Source organism: Gekko japonicus, unplaced genomic scaffold (genome assembly GCF_001447785.1).
Source record: "Gekko japonicus isolate JY-2015 unplaced genomic scaffold, Gekko_japonicus_V1.1 scaffold246, whole genome shotgun sequence".
Taxonomy (NCBI): Eukaryota; Metazoa; Chordata; class Lepidosauria; order Squamata; family Gekkonidae; genus Gekko; species Gekko japonicus.
In genome coordinates this window covers 1,377,026-1,404,477 of record NW_015162482.1, presented here as the reverse complement: position 1 = coordinate 1,404,477, position 27,452 = coordinate 1,377,026, and the positions used below count along the sequence as shown (strand labels likewise).

The 27,452-nt window shown below is 47.4% G+C and overlaps 1 protein-coding gene across 4 annotated transcripts in view; it reads left to right on the top strand.

Moving 5' to 3' along the window:
• ITGA7 (integrin subunit alpha 7) overlaps window positions 1–27,452 on the top strand; it is a 90,034-nt gene that overhangs the window by 28,689 nt on the left and 33,893 nt on the right. For 3 of the 4 annotated variants that reach the window (XM_015405902.1, XM_015405905.1, XM_015405906.1), the window contains exons 2-10: window positions 7,636–7,763; window positions 9,916–9,995; window positions 12,665–12,920; window positions 13,961–14,083; window positions 20,464–20,671; window positions 22,502–22,695; window positions 25,027–25,115; window positions 25,291–25,418; window positions 26,749–26,844. In XM_015405902.1, coding sequence (XP_015261388.1) covers window positions 7,636–7,763; window positions 9,916–9,995; window positions 12,665–12,920; window positions 13,961–14,083; window positions 20,464–20,671; window positions 22,502–22,695; window positions 25,027–25,115; window positions 25,291–25,418; window positions 26,749–26,844 — 1,302 coding nt within the window. Of the gene's footprint in view, window positions 1–7,635; window positions 7,764–9,915; window positions 9,996–12,664; window positions 12,921–13,960; window positions 14,084–14,523; window positions 14,644–20,463; window positions 20,672–22,501; window positions 22,696–25,026; window positions 25,116–25,290; window positions 25,419–26,748; window positions 26,845–27,452 lie in introns of all 4 variants that reach the window. The other variant, XM_015405904.1, reaches the window with a different exon arrangement.

Below are 27,452 nucleotides of genomic sequence, written 5' to 3'. Positions count from 1 at the left end.
TCTCGGTAGGCTAATGGTTTCTGGCTGTCTTTCTTTGCTCCATCCAGTCTTAGTATAGAATCCATTTCCTCCCTTCTACTGGAGAGCCACACCAAGCGTAGAGAGGTCAGTCATACATAGGCTGGGAGGTTCAGATTGGCTTTTCCTCTAACCAGGAAACTTACCAGGATCTGGTACTGGGTGGGGTTTCTCTATCGCATGAACACAGCGAGCAAGCGGCAGCTGTTTGTCATGCCAAATCACTGCATTGCTTCTGATGCACTGGCAGCTGCCTTGAGGGAAGAGAGAGCAGGAACTGGATAGCAGTTCTTGTGGTCACCCATCTTTCTTTAACATTTTAAAGCATTCCAGTGTTCTTCTTCTTTAAACCCACCCTAATCTGCAGAGACCCTTATCTGGCAAGCACAGAAGCTGGAATCTGATACTCTGCCTGATTCTCTTGAGGATGCAAATTCATTTCCAAAGAGACTCCCCATATGGACTGATGCAACCCATCCCTTTGGCCATCTTCATGGAAAAAGCTCTGTCCAGAAGCCATGACCGTGCAGAGGGGGAAGAGCATCTGGTCCCCTTGAGTAGAGTGTGGGTGAGAAAGCAGAGGCCTGTCCAAGCATCATTCCCCGAAGGCTTTAACATTCACAAGGAGTGGCAGAGAACTTGGGGCCTTTGAAACAGTGGTATTTACTGTGAGCCATAGCAGGGTGTGGATAGACCACATACATCGAATACTGACCGTTTCAATTACTGTTTCATGTAGGGTTGGGAAGGGACTCCACATTTCATCTTCCAGGTGGTAAAGTCTGGTAAAGTCAGCAGGTTGTGGGAATAAGATGCAGGGGGTTTCCTTGAAGGACGATGGCTCACAGAGATATCAAATAAAAGAACACATAATAAGACTTTTTATCCCTTCTATCCTAAGTCGGTAAGTCCAAAGTCTTTGGAAGCTGTATGTTTCTTAGAGCTCAGTTTCTGAGGTTCTCGTCAAAACACACACACACACACGTATGTTTTCATATTTTGATTGATTGATTTCCTTTATGACCGCCCACCTTTTTCACTGAGACTCAAGGCAAATTACACAGTGTAAGTCAATGCAATCAAATAGCATGAGACATCTAATAAGCAATGCAATAGGACTAGGATTACCGAAATTAGAAATGATAGAAAAAGTATCAAATATAATATGTCAAATTATGCAGAAAATGGAATTGTAGAAGTAGAAAACCATGTAGTAAGAGCAGGATAATACATGCAATAAACAGATTATACATACCATATCCAGTGACATAGAGTACTGTCCTGTTCCCTGTACAAACTTGCATTCCGGAACCATTTTGTTATACCGAGCTCCATTCTCCTGGGCCTCCATTGTTAAGGAGGCATCTGAGAGCACTCCCAAGCTCCTAACCTCTGGCGCTGGGACCAACTGCACCCCATCGAAGGTTGGGAGTGGGATCCCTACCCCTGGACCAACCTGTCTCAGGCACAGGTCTTCGTCGGATTCAATTTCAATCGGCTCAGTCTAAGCCAAACAGTCACAGCTTGCAATGCCTGGTCCAGATCCTCCAGTGTAAGGTCAGACTGGCTGCCTATTTTGTAATCCCTCTTGAGTCTGAGCAAGAAAGGTGGACTATACATAAAATAAACAAATACATAAAAATAAATAATTATTTATACATTTTATTTATTTATTTATTTTTGGGATTTATATCCCGCCCCATCCAGTATTCAGCTTGGGGCGGCTTACAGAAGTTAAAATATATATACAAGCAACAGCATAATAAAACAATATATCTGATATAAAATTTGGTGCTTAATTAATTTACATAAAATCCAAGATGGACGACGTCCCACACTGGCGGCCAAGTTCTTCACAGCAGGAGCACCAGGAAGAATGTTTCCCCAGCTCTATAGGGCAACATCCACCCCTACATGGGATAGGTGGTTAGAATATCATTGATGGAACACATTCGAATATCATTGATGGAACACATTCGATTTATATACCGCTCCCCCCAAGGGCTCGGAGCGGTTTACAAGCAATGTCTTAACATTCTAACTAGGGCCACAATACTTTTTGGGGAACGGTGAGTGCCTACCAGGTAACCAATGGGTGTGTTCTTCCTGCGGTTGTTCTGCCGGCTTTTTCCTTGGCAGATTCTGTCCAACTTCGGGACGGATGTAAATTCTGATAGCGACCCCTTTCGGAGCGGTCCTCACGGCGCGTCTCTGCTGCGATCGCAGGAACTGGCCTCTGTCCTGATAGGCTCCGGCCTCACTGCGTTGCCATGTCGTCACATCACTGGGGCCAATCTCCTTCCGGATTGCTCATTGTTCAATACCAATGCCGCCGCCATGCTCATTGCTTCGCCGCCTTGCCGATTGCCACTGCCGCCGCTTCAGCTTCTATTGCTGAACACAACTTCTATTTGAACTCAGATCTCTCCAGTCCTAGTTCTCTAACCACAATAACCAGATCAATTAAGGTATACGGTGTATAGATGGGACAAACTTGAGGAATGTTGCATGCTCCCATCTCTACAACAGGAACAGGATTTTCATTATCTAAAATTACACTTTAATGTGGAGCTGCAGAAAAACTGAGGCTGCTGTTAAGGAACAAGTTATCTGTTGGCGGGGCAGTTAGGTGCTAAGAAATATTACCCCATTTTTCTCACTAAGAATCAAAGTGGTTTATTATTAATTATGTATCATAATGCACATGTGACCTGATTGCCCTAGATGAATGAATGAAATTCTTCATAGTGTGTGTGCTGATGCTCACTGTGCATGCATGTATGCAAGATCACATCACTGTACACCAGGTTAAGTAAGAGCTATCACAGGGCGGAAGGTGGCATGGTATAGCCCGATCTCATCAGATCCTGGAAGCTAAGCGGGGTCACTACTTGGATGAGAGACCACTAAGGACGACTCTGCAGTGGAAGGCAATGGGAAACCACCTCTGCTTCTCACTTGCCTCGAAAGCCCTTTGCTGCAGTTGTTGCAACTTGACAACGCTTTACACTTTACTTGTGGCATGTATCTACTGCTTGCTGCCAGGGACTAGAATTCCTACATTGTCCATAAGTGTGTACTGAAAGTGGAGAAGAGAATCCACTCATCCGTCACTTAAGTGCCATGATCAGGGTGGTTATGACACAGTGGAGGGAATAGCTGTCTCTTGTTAAGTAATCTGGATGAGCATAGAGAAGAATCAAATGGGGGGCTTGCACTGTTTGAGTCTAGTTGTAGCCCTGTGAGATGCTGGATTAAGATTGGGAAACTATCCTGATCATTAAAGCAAGTGTGAAATGGCTAATGGGCTGGTCCACATAATTTTGTGTTCCAGGCTAGGAATTCCAAGAGCTGGAGAAGGGTGGAGGATTGACAGCTGTGTTGAAGAACCAGGAACAGCTGATGGCTGCAAACTTTGTGGTGGGAGGCAGATAACTGTTCAGTGGGCGCGCGCATGTGACTTCTGTTCTGGCAGGCCAAGGAGGGTTTGGAAGCTCCCCTCCAAAAAAACAAAAACAGAGACATCTCCCTGTGCTGGAATCTGATTTCCATTTTCTCTTTAACTCATTGATACCGTTATTGAGTGCATTAACATGATTTGTGTGGTTGGGGAAACATTCATTGACATTATCTCACACCAATTCAAGGTCACTGAGGCTCAGCAGGAGGGTGGGGGAGGCAGGCAGCCGGAATTGAGTCTCCTTTGTGCTTTGTCGTTAAATAGTAATGTGGATGATAGATATGTCATGGGATTCAGCTCTCCTTATAGCAGAATTTTAGTTACTTTGGCAGAGTGCCCCCCACCTTTTGTCACTGTTCTTTATATCTATTAGCCTTCATCCCTTTTTACACTTTTTTTTTTTAAATAAAGAAAAAAATTAAAATAAATCATATTAGCCCCATGGACCAGATTTGGAAAGAGTAGAAGTGCTTCATCCAGCGCTGAGGAAATGGGCTACTGTTCCTTTTGGGAGAGAGGATGTTCCCTTTAATATTTACACTTATATCTGGATCTGAGGTGGTCCAGTCCACCGCTAAGGAAAACAAGTAGGCAGCCAGGGCCTTATGTGTAGGCAAGATTAAGAAATATATCTTCTATCCTTTTCATTTTTATCCCACCGGCCCTTCAAGCAGCTCAGTACATGGTCCCCACCCCCATTCTCTCCTCACAACACCCTGTGAAGTGGGTTAGGCAAAGAGAAAGTAACTGGCCCAGGGTCACCCAGAGAGTTTTCATGGCAGGGTGAGGCTTTGACCCTGGGTCTTGTGTGTCTAGTCCAACACTCTAATTGATACATCATGCTGGCTTTTCAGGACTAGCTTATGTGGTATGGATGATCACAGATAGAACTGTCCTACACCTGCTGTCTTTCCGAACAACAACAACAACAAAGACACACTGAACATTTTTTTCATTTGGAAAGAAAGTCCCTCTTCAAGATTATAATGAGCTACTCAGAGGGTTAAAGCTCCGTTACTTGATTCCTGAAAATCCTTTTCAGCCCACTCTTCTGGTCCTTAGATTTCACCACAGACTGCCAACACTAACTTTGCAGGGATTTCTCTTCCTGATCCTGCTTTTAAGGATTAGGAACTTGTTTCTTAAACGATATCTGAAATTCCCACAGTGTTGCATTCTGCATCCGTTAATCAATTCCATGCTTGCATGCTGCAGTAAAAATAAAACAACATATGGCCTTGGGGATTAAAGTTTCTGCTAATGGAAGGGGCGTGGCAATTCCCACCAATTTCCCCTTTCTACTTCCAGCTCCCACCCCGATGTCATTCCTCAGGGTTCCCTGTCCCACAGGAGCGGCGTTTTGTGGGGATCAGCAGGACACAGTAGGATGACGGGGAGACAGGAAATTTCCATTCCACTGATGGAAAATTTAGTCTTGGTCCAGCTTCTGGTGAAAACTGGGTGGTGGGGGGGGGGGACAGATGCTGGGGGGAAGAGGGACGTTGGCCCTTTCATAACAGTAAAGAAGAGGGACTTTCAAAAAGCACAGCTTTTCTCCCCTCTCCCATTTGCCAAAATCCTCTCTTCTTCGTGGTCACTAAGAGAACAGGAGCCTTGTCTTCTTGGCATCTGATCACCCACAGGGCAGCCCTTTTGGGAGGAAGGCATAACAAAGGTGTGCCCCCCCATATTGTTTTGAATCACCTCAATAGTCCTTTTCATGTATAAAGTACTTCAAAATTCTTGTCTTACTTAACCCCCTGACAAAGAGAACAAGAGTAGGCTAAGAGATGGTGACTTACCCAAGGTGATCGAAGTATTTCCCTTGCACCATTTCCCAATGGAAATCCACCCCCCACCCCCCGCTGATATTATTTATTTATTATTTTATTTCATTTATCCCCCGCCCTCCCCACACGCGGGCTTAGGGCGGCTTACATAGGTTTACATATTAGTTTTGATATAGAAAAAAGACAGGCGTCCATACTGTTGTGCTTGTCTTTTCCCCCTACTGGGGCTAATAGCCTCTCAAAGGGTTGATCTTTGTACTGAGTTATCCCATAAGGGATAACATGCACGTGCGCACGCATGCACACACCCTGCTCTACCACCAGGGCCCTGATCCAAATCTAACTTTTTAATGCTAAACTATATGCCATGAGATCCAGTAATGGAACCCTAAAGAAAGATGTAGTTTGGCCCTTAGAATAAAGGCCAAAGGAAGGTCAAATTGAGGATCCTAGCGCTGTTTAATTACTGGAGAGTTCTTATATTACGTTTTGTTCTGTTTTTTAAATTGTAGCAGCCATTCTCTTGTCTTAAAGCAGGGAGTCAATAGCTATGTTGCCAGATTGAGGAACATTTAGGAAAATATTAGGAAAAGCTTAACATGTGGAGGGGTGGAAGTGCTGCACACCTGACTGAATGGACCCAGGTGGATTTCTAAACGCTCTTGGGGATTTTCCTCCTCTCATATAGCCCATCCCACTGAAGCCCTGTTTGAACTGTGTAGTCAGAGATGGCCCTTGTGACCATCCTTATTGGTAGTTAGGGATCTCATTGGGCCCCACCAGGAGTTGGAGTCCTCAGCTTCTTATTTGCTCCAACTCGGATTCCACATTGAATGTACTGGCTATACATCTTTGTGAGGCTTCCACTGGTCCTGTTTCTATGGCTGTTTTTCAGTTGATGTAGCCTGAGGATGTGGACAGAACCCTTGGAGGGGTAGATGCTGCCACTTGTGTTCTCAGCCTTTGCCTCTTGTGACTTGAACATTCTGCCGCGGAAGGGTTGCATCAGAGGCTGGAACAGATAAAGGCTGCTTCCTCATGTGGGTTTTGCTTCAGTGTGGAATCCAGACCAGAGCAGATTTTGGAAGCATCTGCAGAATATTTTCCTCTAACGGTGCTGTGATCTTTCCCAAACTTGGTTTGGTATAATCTTTATTGGGGAAAGCATGGTCAAAGTGTGTTTGTATGCCATGTCGATGGGAAGGTATGCATTTTTTGCAGGTCCCACCAACAGTGGCACAGTTTTCTTTGCCTCAGCGCCCCCCCCCACACAGCTGCCATTCTCCCCCACTAGTGGAGGCATCTCAGCAACACAAAGGGATAGAGAATTACTTTAAAAAACTTAAAGCTGAGAATTCAGATGAGCTGATTGTTAGAATGTTATAACACTACAGCATTATGTTATAACACTACAGCATTATGTCAAAGGGTGATTAAAAAAAAGTGGAGGCATCTCAGCAACACAAAGGGATAGAGAATTACTTTAAAAAACTTAAGCTGAGAATTCAGATGAGCTGGTACATAGATTGTTATAATGTTACAACACTACAGCATTATGTTAGAATGTTATAACACTACAGCATTATGTCAAAGGGCGATTAAAAAAAAGCCCCCCAAAGCCCTCTGGTGGTATGGGTAGGGAAACAGAGATCACAGGGCAACTGAGGCAAGGAAACTGCAGGGAAAACTGCCATGTAAATATTCTCTTGAATGAAAGCAATATGGAGAATTTTTGGTGAGAGGAAGCAGCTACTAAAAGTCTCCTTATGTAAAGGCCCTTTCTGGCAGTTTCAAGGAGGCTTTTGCTCAGCCTTGTCTGGGGGGGAAAACCCATATTTTGATCCTCAGGATTAAAATAATTTCCACTCAGGATTAAAATAATTTTCATTCTTCTTGGGCAAGGGGCACGAGAGAAAGTGGTGGCATTGCAACTCCAGGCTAGCCGCTAGTCCCCCTTCCCTTCTCCCCACAAGATACCTGTTTGCATGCCAGACTTTTATTTGGTGGTTTTATTGGGTTCGCTTTTCATAACTGCCTCGTTTCTTAAATATAACAAGGAATTCTTGTTGCTGCTGTTTTAAGATCTTAGTTGTAAGTTTCTGGTGGTATCTTCGTTTTTCACTTGTTCCTCTTTTGGTTGATCTAGTCTGTTGTTAATTGTATTGTTAATTTATTGTTGCTGTAATATGATTTAGTATGTAGATAGCCCACCGGAGCCTCCAGTCTTTAACCTGCCTTTGCTTCCATCATCCCACAATTGCCCAGTTGTGAGAAGATCAGCAAGAAGAGCTTCCTTCTAATGTTACCGAATGCACTCCCTCAACTCTTATTGAGTCCCGCACTAACACTCTGTTCTGTCTCTTTCAGGCTGTTGGTGGGTGCGCCACAGGCAGCTGCTTTGCCAGGTCAAAAGGCCAACAGGACTGGTGGGTTGTACGCTTGCCCCATGACCCATGAGATAAATGACTGCAAGCGTGTGGCCATTGACGAGGGAGGTAAGGGAACTATGAGATTGCATCTAGATGACTTATATATAAGAACTTATATATGGGACCCAGATGACTTATACCATGATTGGTCATGCGATGAGACTGCGTCTAGATGAAAAATTAACCTCTCTCACAGCATTGTCCAGTGTCTGATTTGGATTGGGGTTGGATAGGAATCCTGGGACCTGCGTATGGCTTGATTTGGGTTTAAGTTGACCATAACAGAAAGCTGGAAGCTGTTTTCAATCAGTGGCAGCGCTCCGCCCCCAGAATGCATAGCATATGAATAATTTTTTAAAAAATATGTTCCTGAGCATTTGTAACCTTACCCTGTTCTTTACTCTGGGATTAGAGGGCATGCTTTCATGGCAGTTTGATCCCCAGCTGCTCACATTGACAAAATTTAGCCCTAATCATATGGAAGCCAGTGTGGATTAATTCCTGTTTAAGTTGATTCAGTTCTGATCTGTGGCTGTTTCCACACATAGAAGCTAAAATTTGCCCTGACCATGGCGGCAGCAGCAGCAGCAAGCAGGGTGGAACAGGGATCCACACCTAGTCATCTCTACTGCACTTGCTTCTGCTGTCAAACCCTCTTCCCCACTCCTCCCTCTTTGCTGCAGTTGCACATGTGCAAAATCGCAGCATGATAGCAATTTTAGTGCCCTCGCTTGTGGCCCAGAACTCCCCCTTTCCTCTCCCGTCTCCTTTCCCTGCTGAGCTGTGATATCATGCTATACCCTGGCTCAAGTGGGAGAAGAAAAAAAACCCTTTAAAGGTCTGAAAAGCTGTGAGGATGAGGGAGGCAGAGCTTAGGTCTGCCACCTTCCTTGTAGCAACCGTGGACAAAGTGTCTGCCTTCAGCCATGGCATAGTTTTCGGTTTGTGCTGGATCAAAGGAGGTTTATTTTTGATCTGGCTCAAAGGGGAACGATATGGGAGCCAGATGACTTATACCATGATTGGTCATGATGTCATCTGGATGCTCCTAAATACTCCAGGGGGAGATCCTCATGTGCGTGTACCATTTGGGGGACTGTGCTCTGTATTCTGGCACAGAGGATGCATTACCTGGCCTAGCGCTCCCTCCACCCCCACCCCCCATAGATGGGGTGGTGACTGTGCTCTGTATTCTGGCACAAAGGATGCATTACCTGGCCTAGCGCTCCCTTCTGGCTAAGGATTGCATTGCTACATGTCCGTTTCCAGTGCAATCCATCCTTTAAAGGTAAAGGTTCCCTTGCTCGAAAGCTAGTCGAATCTGACTCTAGGGGGTGGTGCTCATCTTCGTTTCCAAGCCGAAGAGCTAGCGCTGTCCGAAGCCATTTCCGTGGTCATGTGGCTGGCATAACTAGATGCCAAGGTGCATGGAATGTGTTATCTTCCCACTGAAGTGGTACCTATTTGGCATAACTAGATGCCAAGGTGCATGGAATGTGTTACCTTCCCACTGAAGTGGTACCTATTTATCTACTTGCAATTTCTTGCTTTCGAACCGCTAGGTTGGCAGGAGCTGGGGGCAGAGAGGGGAGCTCACTCTGTCATGCAGCACTAGGTCTTTAGGGCCACTGTAAATGAAAACATCACTGTATCTCTTGTGTTGTTGGTATGTCTCCCCCCCATTCAAAGCAAATGCTGTGGGTGGGGGATTGGCTAAGTGAAGCAACTTTAGGCAAGTGAGTGTTTAACCCTCTTCTCCACAGTTTTCCTGCTCTACCCCCTCCCCTTTGTTCCACTGGGGGAAATTCTGGTAACTACCATATATGATAACCTATTCATCCTTCCTAGGCCCACTGGATTTGTTCCCCCTCCCCTTTGTTCCACTGGGGAAAATTCTGGTAACTACCATATATGATACCTAGTCATCCTTCCTAGGCCCACTGGATTTGTTGAGATTAGGAATGGGCATGAACCAGGAAAATTGAGGTTCGTCCCGGTTCGTGGGGTCTCACGAACCACAAGCCTTCACAAACCTTTCTGCTTATCAAACTGGTTCGTTTTGTGAGGTTCTTGATGCCCACCTCCTCCTGGAGGATCCTAGGGCCCAAAGTGGAAAGGGGGGGAGAGTTGCAGGAGGGGTGGTGATGCAGGGGAGGGGGTGGAGAGTTGAAAAAGGAAGATTCTGACACCGTTTCTCTGTCTCCTGTATCCCCTCCAGTTGACCTGAAGAAGGAAAGCAAGGAGAACCAGTGGTTGGGAGTCAGCGTCAAGAGCCAAGGTCCCGGCGGCAAGATCGTGGTCAGTGGCCAAGGCTGGATGGGTGGGTGGTCACTCTGTTAACCCGTTTGGGGCTGAAAAGTGAGACCCTGTGTGGTATAGTGATTAGAGGGCTGGATGAAGACTGGGGAAATCTGGGTTCAAAAATAGCCTAGCCATGAAGCCACTTAGCCATGAAAAATAACCCCCTAGCCATGAAGCTCACTTGGATGATCGTGGGTCTAGAAGCCTAACCCCCCCAGCACAAGGCTGTTATGAGGATGAAAGGGGGGAGGTAGATAATCGTTTACATGACCCCGAGCATCTTGGAGTGGCAACCTATCCTGTCCTCTATATGTAGGATGAGAAGCCCACCTTCCTCAGCATAAGAAAACACGTTTAATGAATTCATGTAGAAAGGGATTGTGTGTGATTGAGAGACATCTGGAAGGGGAACAGATTTCAGAGAGGCTGTGGCAAAAAAGAGAGGGAGGGTCACCGTGGATGATTTAGCTGCGGTTGTGTGTGCATGAAGAAAAAAGAGAGAGGTGGTGAACCTCAAACAGGTGCTAAAGAAGAATATATCTGTTGTTATCTCTGTGGCAAAAAGATGCTTTTCTTTGCGTTAACAAGAGGTTTTGTAAACCTAAATATGTTAGAAGCCTCTTTTAACCACAGAAAATTGCAATTTTTGCTTCTGGTGAATATTTTTCTATTGAAATTCATTGGGTGACAGATTTTTTTCTCAGTTCCTGTTTCAGGCTCACCTCCTATTACTTGGTGATGCCCTCTTCTGTTTTAACTTTTGCTTTGTTCATGTGAACAGAAGAAAATCTGGAACTCCTATGGGGGCTCTTCTAAAGGGTTGGCCTCAGTTCTATACTGTGCCCACACCCTGCTTGTACATTTTATCTTCTCAGTTCTCATGAGAACAATCGTGTTCAGTACAATTATATGAGGATATCCCAGAGATCTGCTCTGTTTTCTAGAAGAAAAGGTATCCTCTCTCTTGTCAGCGAATGGAAGCACCGCAGGAAGAGAACAGAGTGGGGACTACTTGAGAAATGATTATAGGGATAAACTGTTCCAGAACAGGAGTGTGTGCTCCTCTATAAAGAAGAGAGCGTACTTTTTCACTTTCTTATCACTCCTGCACTCGTTTCATTTCTCATGGAGACAGACCAGCAGCCAAAATATGTTGTTTGCTAAACACTCACGAGAACGTGGCTCACGCCTGAGTCAATTCACACAATGAGAAAAAGCACACAATGCATTTGGCAGCTAGCATGTCTGAGGATGAGATAGTAGTTTTCCACTTGCAAGGAGCCTCCTTCTTAAGGCATGGTATTGAAGGATTCTGATTCATGGATTGAGGCTGGAACCTGGCCTGGTGAGCTACCCAGGGCTGCGTGTTCAGATCCCAAAGCCTGCATCAGGCAACTTCCCTACAACATGTAGGCATTATGGGACTTCCAGAAATGACGAAGCCTGTATATAGCCTAAGGACCTGGTGTTCTGGCCTTGCTCCATCACCAGAGCCTGCCTACTCACCAGGCTCCCAACCTGGCCTCCAGGCCCAGCTTCAGCTTCTACTGGTTGTAAAAACAGGGCTGGAGAACCTGCACCCCAAATCTGGTTGCTAGCCTGGCCATTGCAAAACCTGGCCTGGGCTCGCCATCGGGAACCTTCCCTTGCAATCTGAAGTGGTACATTCAAGAAGGGGATACGTCTGCTTTCCCTGTATGTTTGAATTGGCTCTCTGAGTCAGTTTGGGGGATATTCTGGTGGCTGCGGTGGCTCAAGTGGTTAAGACGCTGAACTGCAGGCTGTGGAAGGTCAGTAGTTCAGCAGTTCGAGACCCGGGTGCCGCAAGACGGAGTGAGCTCCCGTCTCTAGTTCCAGCTCCTGCCAACCTAGCAGTTCGAAAGCAAGAAACTGCAAGTAGATAAATAGGGACCACTTTGGTGGGAAGGTAACAGCGTTCCATGCACCTTGGTGTTTAGTCATGCCGGCCATATGACCACGGAAACGTCCTCGGACAGCGCTGGCTCTTCGGCTTTGAAACGGAGATGAGCACCGCAACCCTAGAGTCGGATTCTACTGGCTTTCGAGCAAGGGAACCTTTACCTTTTCCTTTTACTGAACAGGTTGGAGGAATGAGGAGGAAACCAAAGCAAGTTACGCTCCCACTTTATAAACTTGTTTGGATTATCTGACACTGTTGGCCCATCTCTCTCTCTCTCTCTTTCCCCATGGGTGAGGGGCAGGTTCTGCAGCTGGAACACAGACGTCTCCCTTAGGAGAAAGAGAGAATAGAATACAGGTTTAACTATGACTTTTCTGAGCAAGCTTTGGATGTTCAGAGGAAGCGTAACTGTTCTTTTAAAATGTTCTTTTAAAATGTCCAGAGCCATCCTCTATTTCTTAGCCATGTCACATTTTAAGCACAATTTCGGGAAACCCTGTGCTACCCACAGACATTTGACCCACCTGTGATGTTACCTGAGTGCTGATTAACCTGGGAGGGAAAGTGCATTCGGATGGGTACCTTCTGCTCTGATACCACAAAGGAGCAGCTAAGCCACAACAGGCTAGTGTTCACTGTGATCTCTGCCTTTTACAGGAAGATATTTTGTGCAGAAATGTCGGTCGACGGGGCACTTTCTATCCCACTCCCTACTTTGTTCTGTCCCCCTTTCCCTGTATCCCAGACCTGCGCCCACCTGTATGAAGCTCGTAACCGGGTGAATGAATCTCTGGAGACGAGGGACGTCATAGGCCGATGCTACGTGCTCAGTGAGGGACTGAAGGTGTCTGATGAGCTGGATGGCGGAGAGTGGAAATTCTGCGAAGGGCGGCCACAGGGGCATGATCGCTTCGGTTTCTGTCAGCAGGGGGTGGCAACTGGTTTCACTGCTGACAGGCACTATATCCTCTTTGGGGCACCTGGCACCTACAACTGGAAAGGTAAGACGGCAAGCATGTGCCTGAGACCAAAGATATTCCCTGACCTGGATGGCCTAGCCTAGCTTGACCTTGTCACATCTCAGAAGCTAAGCAGAGTCAGCCCTGGTTAGGACTTGGATTGGGGAGATCGCCAATCAAGTCCAGGGTTGCTACGCAGAGAGAGGCAATGGTGAACCACGTCTGTTCCTCTCTTGCCTTGAAAACCCTACAGGGTCACCATAAGTTGGCTACGACTTGACAGCCCTTTCCACCCAGGAAATCAAATAGTACAGCCCTGCTGTCAGGCTGGTTTACAAAGCTCAGCCGTACAGAATCTTCATTTGGGAGCTCCAGCGGCCTGGGGTTGGACAGCAGGAGTCCCCCAGAGGTGGAGTATGGCCCTAGGTTCTTGCCGTCAGGTCTACATTATCGCCTTCTGATCATTCTGTTGGGTAGCCACGTTGGTCTGAAGCAGCAGAGCAAAGTTTGAGTCCGGTGGCACCTTTAAGACCAACAAAGTTTTATTCAAGGTATAAGTTTTTGTGTGCCTGCACGCTTCTTCATGAACATTTGGGACACCCAATAAGCAGACTTAGGCCAAGCCAGACCTCTCATTCTACTGCCGAGAGGTGTGTCCATCCAGACTCGGGTTGCCAACCTCCAGGTGGGACCTGGCTATCACCTGGAACTACAACTCATCTCTAGAATAACAGGGATCATTTCCACTGGCTGCTTTGGAAGGTGGACTGTATGGCATTATACCCCACTGGAGTCCCTCCCCCCCACCAAACTCTGCCCTCCCTAGGCTCCACCCCCAAATCTCTAGGAATTGCCTAACCGGGAGATGGCAACCGTAATCCAGACCCTCCTTCCAGGCCAGGTGCATAAAACTAGTGGCTACTTAAAGTCTTACTTGACATAGTTGGACAAACATGTTCACAACATGTTCAAAGACATGTTCACCCCCAAATCATTGCCTTCCTATACCATGTTGTGAGGACATGCATGATTCCTCAAACTTCCCTGTTCCACCAATCACTAATGGGTGTTTGGTTTGGCAGGAACCTTGCGGGCAGAACTGAGTGGCTTGGATCTGAGTCACTACGACGACGGGCCGTATGAAGCCGGGGGAGAAAAGGACCAGGACCCCTCGCTCATCCCCTTGCCTGCCAACAGCTACCTTGGTATGGGGTTGCGCCCGGCAGGCCAAGCACCACAGAGCAGCCAAGCAGGCCACCACCACAGGGTGGGGTGTTGGCAAGTGAAATCTTGAGCTTGAGGGGATATTTGGCTGGAAGAAGTGAATATCCATAAATGATCACCAAAGCCCTGGTTGAAAAAGCAACCCCTAGTTGTAGAATTCTTAATAAGCAGTGAGCGCTTCCTTCTCTAGGCCTCAGGCCTGAACAAAAGAAATAGGTTTGATTGGCAATTGTTCTGACAGAAAATCTGTGTTAGTAGGAGCCCAACTGGGTGTGGGGTAGATCTAGATTGACCTTGACCCTGCTGGTCTCTGACTCCTGCCAAATGTTCTGTGGTGCTTCCCCTGCCTGGGCGCCAAGGTTTCTCACACTGCTAACCCTTTGTTTCTCTCTCTCTCTCTTTCCTTCCATTGGCCTTGCAGGGATATTGTTTGTGACAAACATTGATAGTTCTGACCCTGACCAGCTGGTCTATAAAACGCCAGAGCCCAGCGAGAGGGTTCCCGGGAATGCTGGAGATGTGGCCCAGAATAGCTACTTAGGTTTGTAAGGTGTCGGTGTGCCCGTCTCAGTGGTTTCTGCCTCTCACCCGCTTCCCCTCAGAAATCTCTCTCCTTCCTCAGTATTTCAAGCTAGCGGCTATTGCTTTCCCCCCTTTGTTATGTTTTGCTGTTCCTCACGCCCTCAAATAAATAAAATCAAAGCTCGTGAGACTTGTTACTCCCAGCCAGCAGGGGGCACTGTTCACAGCTCCTACAGTCACTTGCAAAGTAAGGTAGGATTGTTTGGGTTGGAGTAGATAGGAAGAGAAGTTTAGAGATTCTCCTCTAGCAATTGGCAATCTCAGACCGAAGATTTGGGAGGCGCAGTTCTGAAAATAGCTGTAAATTACTGGTTGACCATCTGATGCAGTTTTTCTCAGGAAGCGTTAGTGTCAAAAACTCTGGCCTCAAGAATATTGTGGATATTAAATTGGGCGTTGTTTGTCCTTGTAAACAATTAGAGGACCAAAGATGGAGGAATGAAACAAGCTTATATTTTTTCCCCTTTTAGATCTGTAAGGTGCCGGTATGCCTGCCTCAGTGATTTCTGCCTCTCACCCCTTCCCCTTGGAAGTGTTCAGTATTTTTAAGCAAGACGCCATTGTCTTTTCCCCTCTGTTGTGTGAAGCTAAGAGAGGATGCCTTTGACCATCTAGAGAGTTCCTATCAGAGGGAAGATTTGAACTAGGGACTTCCTGCTTCATAGTAAAGAGTGCAATCCTGTGCAAAGTTACACTGGTATACGCTTGCTGACTTCTGCCTAGGATTGCACGGTTAAGCCTGATAGCAGCCCTGCTATCCCTAGGTACAAATGGGAATGGGAGTGCAGCAGAAGGCCGATGGGGCTGGCATAACTAGCTGTGAAGGGTAGTTTTTGGTTTGGGCACAGAAGCGGGATCCTCTTAATACGAGCACTTTCCTAGGTCCATTTCACATAGCCAACTGCCCAATACAGATCTATGCTCAACGAGCACGTCTAACCCTTTCTAAAATTATTTACGCTAGTGGGCATCACAACATCATCCTTTGGCAATGAATTCCATAGGTTAATTGCACTCTGCATCATGTTGTCCTCCTCCTGATGAATGCCACTAAATTCTAACGTTTTGAGGAAGAGTGGATAAGTTCTCCTCTACAGCCCTTGCAAGGCTCTCCTTATCATTCCCTGTTAACATCCAGGCACAATTTGTGTCTGCATCTTGAGTGAGACCTTTCCTATTCCAATGCCCAAGGGTGGGCGGGACGACATAAGGGAGACTCTCCAGGCTCTGGTGGTGGCTGGGGTACTGGAAACCTCAGTCCCTTGCTGAGCTGGAGAGGGGATGGAGGATGAGCTCCCCCAGGCTAAATGAAATGAAAACTGAGCAACAGAATTTGATTAAAACCTGCTAATCAGTGGTTTGTATCGGATGTAGTTCTGTTATTGAAGAAATTCAGGTGTGGGCATGACCAGTACCAGGATCACTCTCTACCATGGCACCTAGTGATAAGAACATAAGAGAAGCCAATGTTGGATCAGGCCAGTGGCCCATCCAGTCCAACACGTTGTCACACAGTGGCCAAAACTACCAGGTGCCATCAGGAGGTCCACCAGTGGGGCCAGGACACTAGAAGCCCTCCCACTGTTGCTGCCCCCCCAGCACCAAGAAGACAGAGCATCACTTGCCCCAGCCTGAGAGTTCCTATCTATACCTTGTGGCTAATAGCCACCGATGGGCCTCTGCTCCATATGCTTATCTAATTCCCTCTTGAAGCCATCCATGGTTGTAGCCGCCGCCACCTCCTGTGGCAGTGAATTCCATGTGTTAATCACTCTTTGGATGAAGAAGTATTTCCGTTTATCTGTTATAACCCGACTGCTCATCAATTTCATTGATAGATGGCCTGAACTCCTTAAGGCAGTACTACATACATCTTGGAGGCACCTTTTACTCTGGCCACAGGGACAGCATGTCACAGCGGCCTGTGAATCCCTGTTTGGAAAGAGGTTTCCCAGATCTGACCAACAGATGTGGTCTTAGAGGTTCCATGTTCACAGTTTGATTCCCAGGTGTATGGAGGCTGAATTGGAGGGGGACCATGCTGCGTGGACAGCAGGGGCTTAAGCCTCCCTCCCATATTGTTTTTCTGGCCTGAAACAGTCTGGGGGAGCCACTGTTTGTGTAACGTACTGTCAGGGCTGGCCTGGCTGTGCCACCCCCTGCTGGCTGGCCTGGGTGCAGGGAGGGCACATTCCAATCCATCCAGTGGGCTGAGCAGGCACGCTCTGAGCCACCTGCCAACATGGAGCCGTGGCTCTGGTGGATGTGCTTTGAGCCACCAGCTGGCCTAGATAAGTGCATCTGGAACGGCAACTCAGGCGTGCGTATCCTGAGCCACCCACCAGCCTTTGCCTGTCCTGAGCAACGGCCCGGGTACGTGCTGAGGCTGCCACCCTGTTAGCTGGCCTGGGTGGGTGTGCCCTGTGCCGCCAGTCAGCCAGCCACACTGGAGCTGAGCACCCCAGTGTATTGTGTAGTTAAGTGAGCAGGAGGGTGCATTTTGCTTTGGCTTTGCCAGTTGCTTACCCTTACTGTAAATGGTAGTTGATGGAGATCCCTTGCATGCAACAAACCAGACTGGTGCATTGACACGCTGAAAGTGGGAATGAAAAACTTAGTAGCTGAGGTTGGAGCTGAAGCTACTGTTTACAGTTTTCAGAGATAAATTGACTAGGAAATGTCACATTCTTCAGGAGCACAGACAGGAAAGGCAAAAGGAGAGAGGGGAAATGTGAAGGACCTCTTTGTTGTGAGAGGAGGAGGAGGAGGAGGAGGAGGAGGAGGAGGAGGAGGAGGGCTGGAGACAGTAGAATGCAGAGTTCTGAAGAACTGGTAAGGCTTTTCCACATTCTCATTTTTCTAGCTTGTGTGTTCCTGTTCTTTTGGGGGAAGGGGGTTATTCTGCATGTGTTTTGCTCCCTCTAGTGGTCAATTCAATATTACAGTGCTTCGTTTCCGGCATAAGAACCTGTGGTTTAAATCTGCAGGGGGATTTGCCCGACAAAAGTGATATAATATCTAATTGACCACTAGAAGGAGCAAAATACATGCAGAATAGGGGGGAAAGACCAAAGCAACAGAAACACACAAGAGAGGAAAATAAGAATGGGGAAAGCCCTCTAGTTAGGGGACCCTGGAACAGCCTTTTTGCTTGTCCCTCATTGCATGATATCTGTGCTGCCTGCATGGTTCCTGTGATGCCTGTGCCTGCTTGCATGTTTGCTGCTCAACAGTGGGAAAGCATGCTCTTCTGTGATCAGCTTACCCGTGCTGATCCTACTTTACCCTATGCAGGACCTGCTTCCTTGCTTGGTGCACTTTGTCATATGCCTTCCACCCTCTTACACATCAAATGACCTGTACGGAACCGCAATGGGGCAAAGCACCTAATAAAGAGTGGGCTGTGTGCCATTCTCCTTCTCAGTCTTAGCAGGAAATTGGATAGCAGCCCCTTCTACTGGCCCAGGGTAGAATCTTCTTTGTCTCTGAGACAGGGGTCATTTCCTGCAGGAGCACACAGGAGCGGAGCTCCAGCAATAAAGAGCCCAGGGGGCGGGCACATGCAACAAGCCCCACCCCCTGCTCCCAGCAATCCTCAGTCAGAGCAAGAAGCAGCCAGGTAAGTTGCAGAGCTCCCCTCGGCCCAAAACAGTCCAATGGCACCTTTGAGACCAAGTTTTATTCAGGTACAAGCTCTCCCTCCTCTGCAAGGACAAATCTGCCCATCCCCACCACAAAAAAAGCTAGCAATCCAAAACAGTCCAGTGGAGCCCGAGCGGTGGGTGTTGCCTTCTGACACACTTCCGGTGATGTCAGGGGGCGTGGCATATGCACATGAGTTATGCTAATGTGTTATGCTAATGCGCTCCTGCACCTCTTTTTCTACGAAATGACCCCTGCTCTGAGAAATACAAAACCTGTTAGGACAAGGGAGGCAACCCTCTGCATGCGTGCCAGACAACAGCGAGACGGACCATTTTGCTTGGCACGTAGGGCGGGCGCTCTGCCAAAGCAACTGAGGTGAGTGCCCCCAACTTACTGGCAGCACTGCTGTGACTGGCAGCCTGGGCGAAGGCCCCTGGGCATGGTTGATGCCCGTCATCACCTGCTAGACCTGCACAGCTGCCAGTCGTTGGGGTCCAAGGAGACTCCCTGAAGTGGCTGGGACTTGGCTTGCTCCTCATTTGTCTGGACAAGCAAATCCTTTTTGTTCACCAGGACACCAAAGGCTGACCTTTTTGGCACCAAGGCCCAAAATGCTGCCTTCTTCTATGCTAGGAGAGGGGTGAGAAAAGAACAAGAGAGGGGTTGGCAAGGACCAACTTTGCCCATTGAAGGGTCTCCCACAAAGGATCCTGCGTCTTTCCAGCCCCGTCTTGCTCCAGCTGCCTTCCTGCCCTCCCTCCCATTGCTTTTGCATGCTAGCAACTGAGTCCCATTGCTTCCCACCCGACGCCCTTCCCCTCTGCACAGGCGACCACATCTTCCTCCCCAGAGCTGGAACATTGCCATAAGCTGTGCCAAGGGACCGAGGCCTAGTCCTGGGGTTGCGTGTGGCTTCCCACTACCCTCCCCACTTCTGCCTCAATTTTTTCCCCCTTGGCTCTTTGAGGAATGTTTTAAGACCTTACTCACCTTGGCACAGAGTTCTCGCCCTACTGATCACCACCTAGATTTCGCTGCCGTTTCACAGCAGGGAGCTCTGTGCCTGGCATGTCCCTGTTTCTTTTTTCTGTATGCTCTTTGGGCTGAGAGAATGGAATCCAGGCGACCCGAAGGACTGAGGAAGAGAGAGGCCTCAACCACTTTCTGAGGAGTCCCACTCCCAACCAAAAGTCACAAGGCCTGGCGCTGGGTGGAAGACTCGCTGGCCAAGTCAAGAACAAATACTGAAAGCTCACTGGGGGTTCTCCAGATTTCAGAGCATCCACCCACAACCCAGCCCATCCACCTCCTGCTGGGTCCGTAGAGTGGTGGCATAGCTGACCCTGAAGGAGTGTTCACATTTCTGGCCCATGGCCCTCCCTCAGCCCTGCACTCTCTCCCATTATTTTTTTTTGTCTCCCAAGGCAATGGGAAGGATAGTCCTGAGGGCAACAGGCAGAACATGACAGAATTTTGACTGCAGTGAGATCACTTTCAGAAAGGAAGCCTTGACTGTGAGGAGATTTTGACTTGTGCTTTCTTTTCTTAAGTTACGAATGTGAGTAGGGCACTGGCAGTCCCACGTCAATCCAAAGGCAGGTAGGAGTTGTGGTCTGGCTCTGCCTCGTAGCTAGGCCCTGATCTCCCTATATTCCTGTTTAGGCATGCTCAAACCTGGTGACCAAGCCCATCAAGGAACATGAACACCTGTTTTTCCAACCCCACACAGCAGAGGGAGCCAAGGACATAGTGGTTTATGGTACTCACCTGGTCTGACCTATGATGCGAGACAACAGTGTGGGTGGAGAGACAGACAAATCAAGCTGTCTAGATCTTGGGAAATTTAACGATTTGTTCATATTGTTAAGTGGCTTTCCACCTATGAACCACAGTAACAAAAGGTAGGCATTACAGCTCTCATTTTACAAAACCAACAAGCAAGACAGGTTTCTCAGATTTGTAGCATTTAGAAATGTGATTTATTTTGTGCATGTCCAGAACTTGGACCGATCTTGAAATCTCATGCTTTTCAAGCTGATCTTGTGAGTTTTGAATGTCTGGTGGTAATACTAACCCTCCCTTCAATGCCATGGCTCTCTCAAGTAACTAAGATGCTTCCCCCCCTTATTTCCAGGCTTTTCTCTTGACTCGGGTGTGGGGATCATGAAGAAGAACGAGTTGAGTTTTGTAACGGGGGCACCACGGGCCAACCACACTGGGGCAGTGGTCATCCTGCAACGGGACAATGTCAACCGGCTGGTACCAGAGTTCATCCTTTGGGGGGAAAAGCTCACCTCTTCCTTTGGCTATTCCCTGGCTGTGCTGGACCTCAATGGTGATGGGTGAGTAATCTACCTGTGAGGGAGAGAGAGAGACCCAGATGCTGGAATACTACTTGGGTGCATAGGCCATCACCATTTTCCTTTGCCAATCTTGGCCTGACTCATTGTGTTTTGAGCATCATTTTTTAAATTTTAACTGCTCTGACCAGCAGTCGTCATAGCACTGGGTGGGCAAAAGTAGATGAGAGATTGTTGCAAAAGTAAGTTTGAAAACTTGTTGGGTACATACCTGGTGAAATAATCTTACGTGCCCAAAATGGCAATGCTCATCCCTATGCTGTGAGAAGTTTTACCTGTTGATTTCTGTGCATCATCCTACTGATAAAGGCACCAAAAATTGTCATTTTTCCCCCCTAGCCAGACACTCTACTGAAGGAGAAATTTGGGAGAAGATGAAAATAGCTTTCCCATCTCAAATTAGGATTTCCATTATTCCACAGATGGGCAACTGTCTAGAATTAACAGATAAAGTATTTGAGTGGAAGATATGAGCTGGATACAAACAACTACAGTTTGGTCCAAGAACAAGCCTTGGCAGTCCACAAGTTTGCATATTCCCTGCTCACCTTGTGCGACCTGCTGTGCTCTCCAGATCAGGTGAAATGACAAATCATGGTTTGTTTCTAGCTTAGAGGCCAAGATACCAAACCATGGTGAGCGTGAGGAATTCCAAGTCTTGTTTTCAGACCAAACTCTCTGAATGCATTCTTAGACAATAATCAAGTCCAGCAGCATGTTAGAGACCATCAAGACATTCAGGGTATGGGCTTTTGAGAATCAAAGCTCTGTGTCATGCCTGCCCCTGATGGTGACCCTGATGAGGCACCTGACAGCCAGGAGCACGTGGAGTTGGCACCACAAGCTCCTGAGGAACATTCAGAAGCCGAGACTTACAGTCAGGAACTGGCTCCTGTAGCAGAAAGCTCTCTAAGTATCGAGGAGGATAGAGCCTCCCAGGAAACACCTGCACAGGATCAGGCTCTGTGTAATCCCAGCAATTTGCCACCTGACTCCCCGCCAGCTGTGACCAGGCTCCGGAGTCAACGTAGACAGGAGCTGCAAGAAAGACGCCGGGCTGCACGCATGCGTGCAAGACGTTCGCTCAGCCCTGAGTATTGACAGAAGCTTAACCTTGCTCCCTGCCAGCTAACGAGTTCATTAGCCAGCACAGTATATCACCAAGCCTGCTGCTGGGAGGAATTTGTGCTGGCAACTTCGTTGACCTTCGGCTTCGTTGACCCTGCTTTCGTCTCTGCACTTCTCTGGCTTCGTTGTGATTTATGGACCTTGACTTCTGGTATGTCTGACACTGGCTTTGGAAACAGATTTGGACTTGTTTGAACTGTGCTGCTTGATTTGCTCGGCTAGACCTCGGACTGCTTCTGGACTTTGCTTGTTTGCCTCACGCCCCCTGGCCCTGCCATGACACTCTGATTAAGGGAGCTTTGACTCACAAAAGCTTACCCCCCAGGAACCTTGTTGGTCTCTAAGGTGTGACTGGACTCGAATTGAGCTGTTTTACTCTGGGCCAACACAGTTACCCTCTGAAACAATCTTCTTGGACAATAACGTCTTCCCTCATGCACTTCTAGACAGGTGGCCCCAGCCAAAGAGAATAAGGCCGGCTCTTGTCACAGTTGAATAACAGTACTGAGTACAGAAGAGTAGCTCAAAAGCATGCCTCCAAAACTGTAGGCACACATAGGTCTGGTAAAAAGGTTTCGCATTTTTTGCTTGTGTTTCTTGTTCCGCACCATTGATGTAGTAAGTGGTGCCCTGAAAGCAGTTGGTGTTTCTGTAATGGTCACACTCATAGTTTGTTCTCTCCAGCTGGATGGACTTGGTGGTCGGGGCACCAAACCTCTTTGATCGCAAGGAAGGGATTGGAGGTGCAGTCTATGTATACATCAACCAAGCAGGGGACTGGGAGAATGTCCGCCCCATCCGTCTCAACGGCTCGTATGACTCCATGTTCGGTATCACCGTGGGGGCTGTTGGTGACCTCAACCAGGATAGCTTCCAAGGTGAGAATAAAAACAGCAGTGCACATGCACATTCATGCACCTTCTCTGTCATGGCACCTACATTGTGGAATGGTCTGCTGGAGGCTAGCAGGAAGGCCCCCCCCAGCACGTCCATTGTTTTGCAAAATATGCAAAACAATATGATTCCCCACTCCTCCACTTGCACCTGCTGATGTGACCTTGGGTCAGTCCCAAGCTCTGGCACAGCTGTCCTTGAAAAAGAGCAGTTTGTGTCAGAGTTCTCTCAGCCCCACCCACCTCACAGGGTGTCTGTTGTGGGGAGGGGAAGGGAAAGGAGTTTGTAAGCCGCTCTGAGACACCTTTGGGTAGTGAAGGGCGGGGTATAAATCCAATCTCTTCTTCTCTTCTTTCCTACACGGATTGTCTTGTTGCCTTAAACAGAGAGGTTTACATGCATTCTGGGTTTTGTTTTCCCTTTTCTCAACCACATTATTTTGTCTTACTAGGAATATTTGCTGTTATATTCAACGGTTGTGGTATTTTGTAATCCTCTCAGCAATTGCCTGGTAGTACCATATTTTGTAATTTGATTGACTGAATTTTTTTATCGTAATTTACCTTGGGTCCCAGTGAGAAAGGTGGTCTATAAATGAAAATAATAAATAAATAAAACACTGGTGTGTGGGGATTCTTGAATAAGTGTGCATGAGATGCCTCATGAGTGTGTACTATAGATAGGGAGTTTATAGGGGTCAGACTAAATGTTCATACTTAGAATGTCCATACTTCCAAGTGCACATTCAGGATTTGGGAGTTTAACTCTTGGGGAAGCAAACAAGGAAAGCTCTGGCAACTATAAGAAAACAAGTACTTAAGAAGGGCCATGGATCATTTCTAGAGCATCTTGTTTGCACGCAGAAGGTCCCAGGTTCAATCCCTGGCATCTCACGTCAAAAGGATCAGGGAGTAGGTGATTTGAAAGACCTCTGCCTGAGACCCTTGACAACTCCTACCAGCCAGAGAAGGCAGCATTCACCCTGATAGGCCAAGGGTCTCATTCAGTGTAAGGCAGCTTCACACGTTCAAGAATATGTGAATGAGAGAGGGGAAAAGAACGAGGAAGTGCAGTGATCTCAAGCATGTGTTTATGTCATGTTTGCGGGAACAGAATATGATGCAAGTGTAAGAAAATGTGCACGTATTGTATCCTGCGGCGTGCAAGCAGATATCTGGTGGTACAAGTGTGCGTGAGAGGCTGAATTAGGTTGGATATCTATGGAGCTGTGTAAGCCTGAGGACGCCATGTTTGTCTGTGTTCAGTTCTGTAATGTGTACATTGGGGTCCCAAACGTGGTACCCATGGGCACCGTGGTGCTCACTAACACCTTTTCTGGTGCCCGTAAAGTGTTTTTAGGAAGTGGGCAGGGCCAGGTGTGGCTTTTGCCTAGCAAGGCTTCTGATTGGCCACTGGAGATTTGATTGGCTGTGCAGATTTTTAAAAACATTGCTTTGGCAGCAGCTGCTACCATAGCACAAGGATCTACACTGTGTGACAGATGGGTAAGCTGGGGCAAGCATTTTGTAGCTGGCTCCATTCCCTGCAGCAGCCATTTTGAAGCTATGCCAACCATGCAGTGTCAGAATTCCAAAGGTGCCCGCAGGCTCAAAAATGTTGGGGACCCCTGGTGTACATGCTAACTATTGGCCTTTTGATGTTTGAATATATCTGTGTAACGATGCTGCATTGGGGTGGAACCAACCATTCTCCAAGCAGTCTTCCTCCAGCCTAAGGAAACTTTCTCCAGCTGGGAGCCAGCTTAGTGTAGTGGTTAAGAGCAGTGGACTCTAATCTGGACAACCGAGTTTGATTCCCCACTCCTCCACATGAAGCCAGCTGGGTGACCTTGGGTCAGTCACAGTTCTTTCAAAGCTGTTCACTCACAAGCAGTTCTCTCAGAGCTCTCTTGGCCCCACCTACCTTAAAGGGTGTCTGTTGTGGGGAGAGGAAGGGAAGGAGATTGTAACCCGCTCTGAGACTCCAGGTGAAGGGCGGGGTATAAATCCAACTCTTCTTCTTCTTCTTAAGTGGGTCTTCCATCAGAGAAAGTTAAAAGGACCCTCCAGTGGAAGAGCACTTAAGTTGGAGGAGTCTCCTGAGATTGGGGAAAGGCTTCAAACTTTAGCCAAAACGAAAAGTGGGGTATAAATATTTGAATGAATTAATGAATGAACTTTGCTCAGGGGAGAGGAAGGCTAGGGGTAAGATTTATCCCATTCTGTTTGTGCAGCTAATAGCCAAGAATATGGAAGGTAGACAGAGGTGCTCGGAGTGCATTTTTTCCTAACCTGCTGCTGCTGCTTTCCTTCCAGACTTTGCAGTGGGAGCCCCGCTGGATGGTGATGGCAAGGTCTACATCTATCATGGCAGTAATTCGGGTTTTGCGATCAAACCTGCTCAGGTGAGGACCCCTCACTGACTCTTCACTTTGCAGTAGGGCAGGGATGATTCTGGGAATATCACCGCCTTCCTCTGCTCTCTTGGTAATTACATGAGCCTTCCTGTTTGGTCCCTGCCCTAGTCATGTGCTGTTGGTGCATCATTATTTCCCTTTTCTGCAACCCCGCCCACTGCAGATATTGACTGGGGAGAGTGTAGGCATCAAGATGTTTGGATATTCCTTTTCCGGAGGGCTGGATATCGATGGCAACCTTTACCCAGACCTCCTGGTGGGATCACTCTCTGACACAGTAGTGCTGTACAGGTGAGCATGACGGCAAGCAGGAGGGGTGAATCTGCATTGACTAGATTGCATTAGGAAGCCAGTGCGAGAGCACATGTGGCGTTGTGATTACAGTGCTGGACTAGGATTTGGGAGAGCTAGGCTCAAATCCCCACTCTGCCATGGAAGTCTGCTGGTGCCTTTGGACCACTCACACTCTCCACCTAACCTACCTCACAGGGTTGTTGTGAGGATAAAATGAAGGAGAGGAGAATGCTGTAAGCTGCTTTGGGTCCCCAATGCAGAGAGAGAAGAAGTCAATGAAAATACAATAAAGAAAGGCTGTGCGAGTGACAACTGGGCCTATTGGTGTCCCAGGTCTGTCATGTATCCCCAATTTCCATCCTGTCTTTACCCCATTCTGTCTCACCCTGGAGTATTCCATTTAGTGGAAGATTTACAGACATGGTGTCCCTTTCCTGTGGATTCATTAGGGAATTCCCTGAAGACTGCTTTGGACCATTGAGGACTTTACATAGAATCTAATTAGGGACAGCAATAGGGCAAGGGTGCTGGTGGGTCCAAATCTGGAATCCCTGTCCATATTTTACAGTCTACCAACCAAATGTAAAGGTGATTGCTTGTGAGTGCAGAAGGCAGCTGGCTTTTGGGCTCTATTTAGGGTTGCCAGGTCTTACCTTGCTGCTGGCGAGGGGATCTTCACTCCTCTCTGGGAGCTTCTACCGTGCATGTGATGATGTCACCCGGAAGTGACATCATCATACAGCTGATGTCGCATGACAACGCTCTGGGTTTTGGGCAAAACTCTATGGTTTGAAGCCCAAATTTACCATAGAGTTTTGCACAAAACCTAGAGCGCCGCTGCGCAATGTCAGTGGCATGATGATGTCACTTCCGGGTGTTGTCATCATGCTGCATTTGGGGGCATTTGCGGCCAGGGAGGAGCCCGCAAAAGTGGGGAAGCCCCTGCCCAGACCAGGGGGCTGGCAACCCAAGCTCTATTAGTTCTGTGGTCACTGACTTTTCAGGCCTTTATTAAGTTTCCTGGCCCACTATTGTAGAATACTGTAAAATGGATCGAGAATAAGCATGGAGGAAACTGAGGTGTCCTGTAAGGGATCAGAGAAGAGCAGACAAAGAAATTTAAGTATTCCTCCATTGTATCTTAGAGCTTTTTCAACCCACCTGGGAAGGGGATCCTTGAGCCACCCTAGAAGCTATTAGCCCTCTCAAGAACGTTGCATTGCTAGGCCAGGCCCTTGCCTTTCCGTATATGATGGCCGGGCTGTCTCAGAGGCTATGACCCATACAGCCCAGAGTCTCTCTCACAAGTCTTGAATCCACATTTTAGGACCCGCCCTGTCGTCCACATCTCCAGAACCATCACCATCTCACCACAGAATGTCGACCTGGAGAATATGAACTGCCGCCATCAAGTAGGCATCTGGTAAGAAACTGTTTGTCTTTTCTCCTGATCATAAAAGAAGCTTTCAGAATGTGTCTGCAAATTTTTCTAGGCAGCAAGTTTGTTGATACCAATATATAATCAATTACACTAACGCCCTTGTGTGTTACACAGGTAAAATCGCCTATGGGGTCTAGATTCTTAAGTCCATTTAAAACCACAAGACCATAGCACATCATGAGGCTGAAGAGCTGTTTACCTGCCCAATTAACCTTACAGTCCCTCGATCTCCTTTGATATAAATAAGGATAGGAAAAGTCAACCAGAGATCTTTCTTCCTCAGTTGCTATCAGGGCATCATCATTTTGGCCCATTCGAGCATTAAAATCTCCCGCAAGCAATATTGAAGCACTAGGATATTGTTGCATGATCATATCAAGGAGTTCTCTCAGATTCTTCCAGAGAGATTCAATTTCTCTCTGAACAGATAAAGGGGGAAAGTAAATTGTAATGATTATCAAAGAATAAGTTGAAAATTGCAACCATGATGCCAATATATACTGATTAGCAGCTATCTGAGATACGCTAAGACAGTTAAGCGTTGAGGAAATTAAACAGGTTAACCCGGCCTTTGGGCGACCTTTATGTAG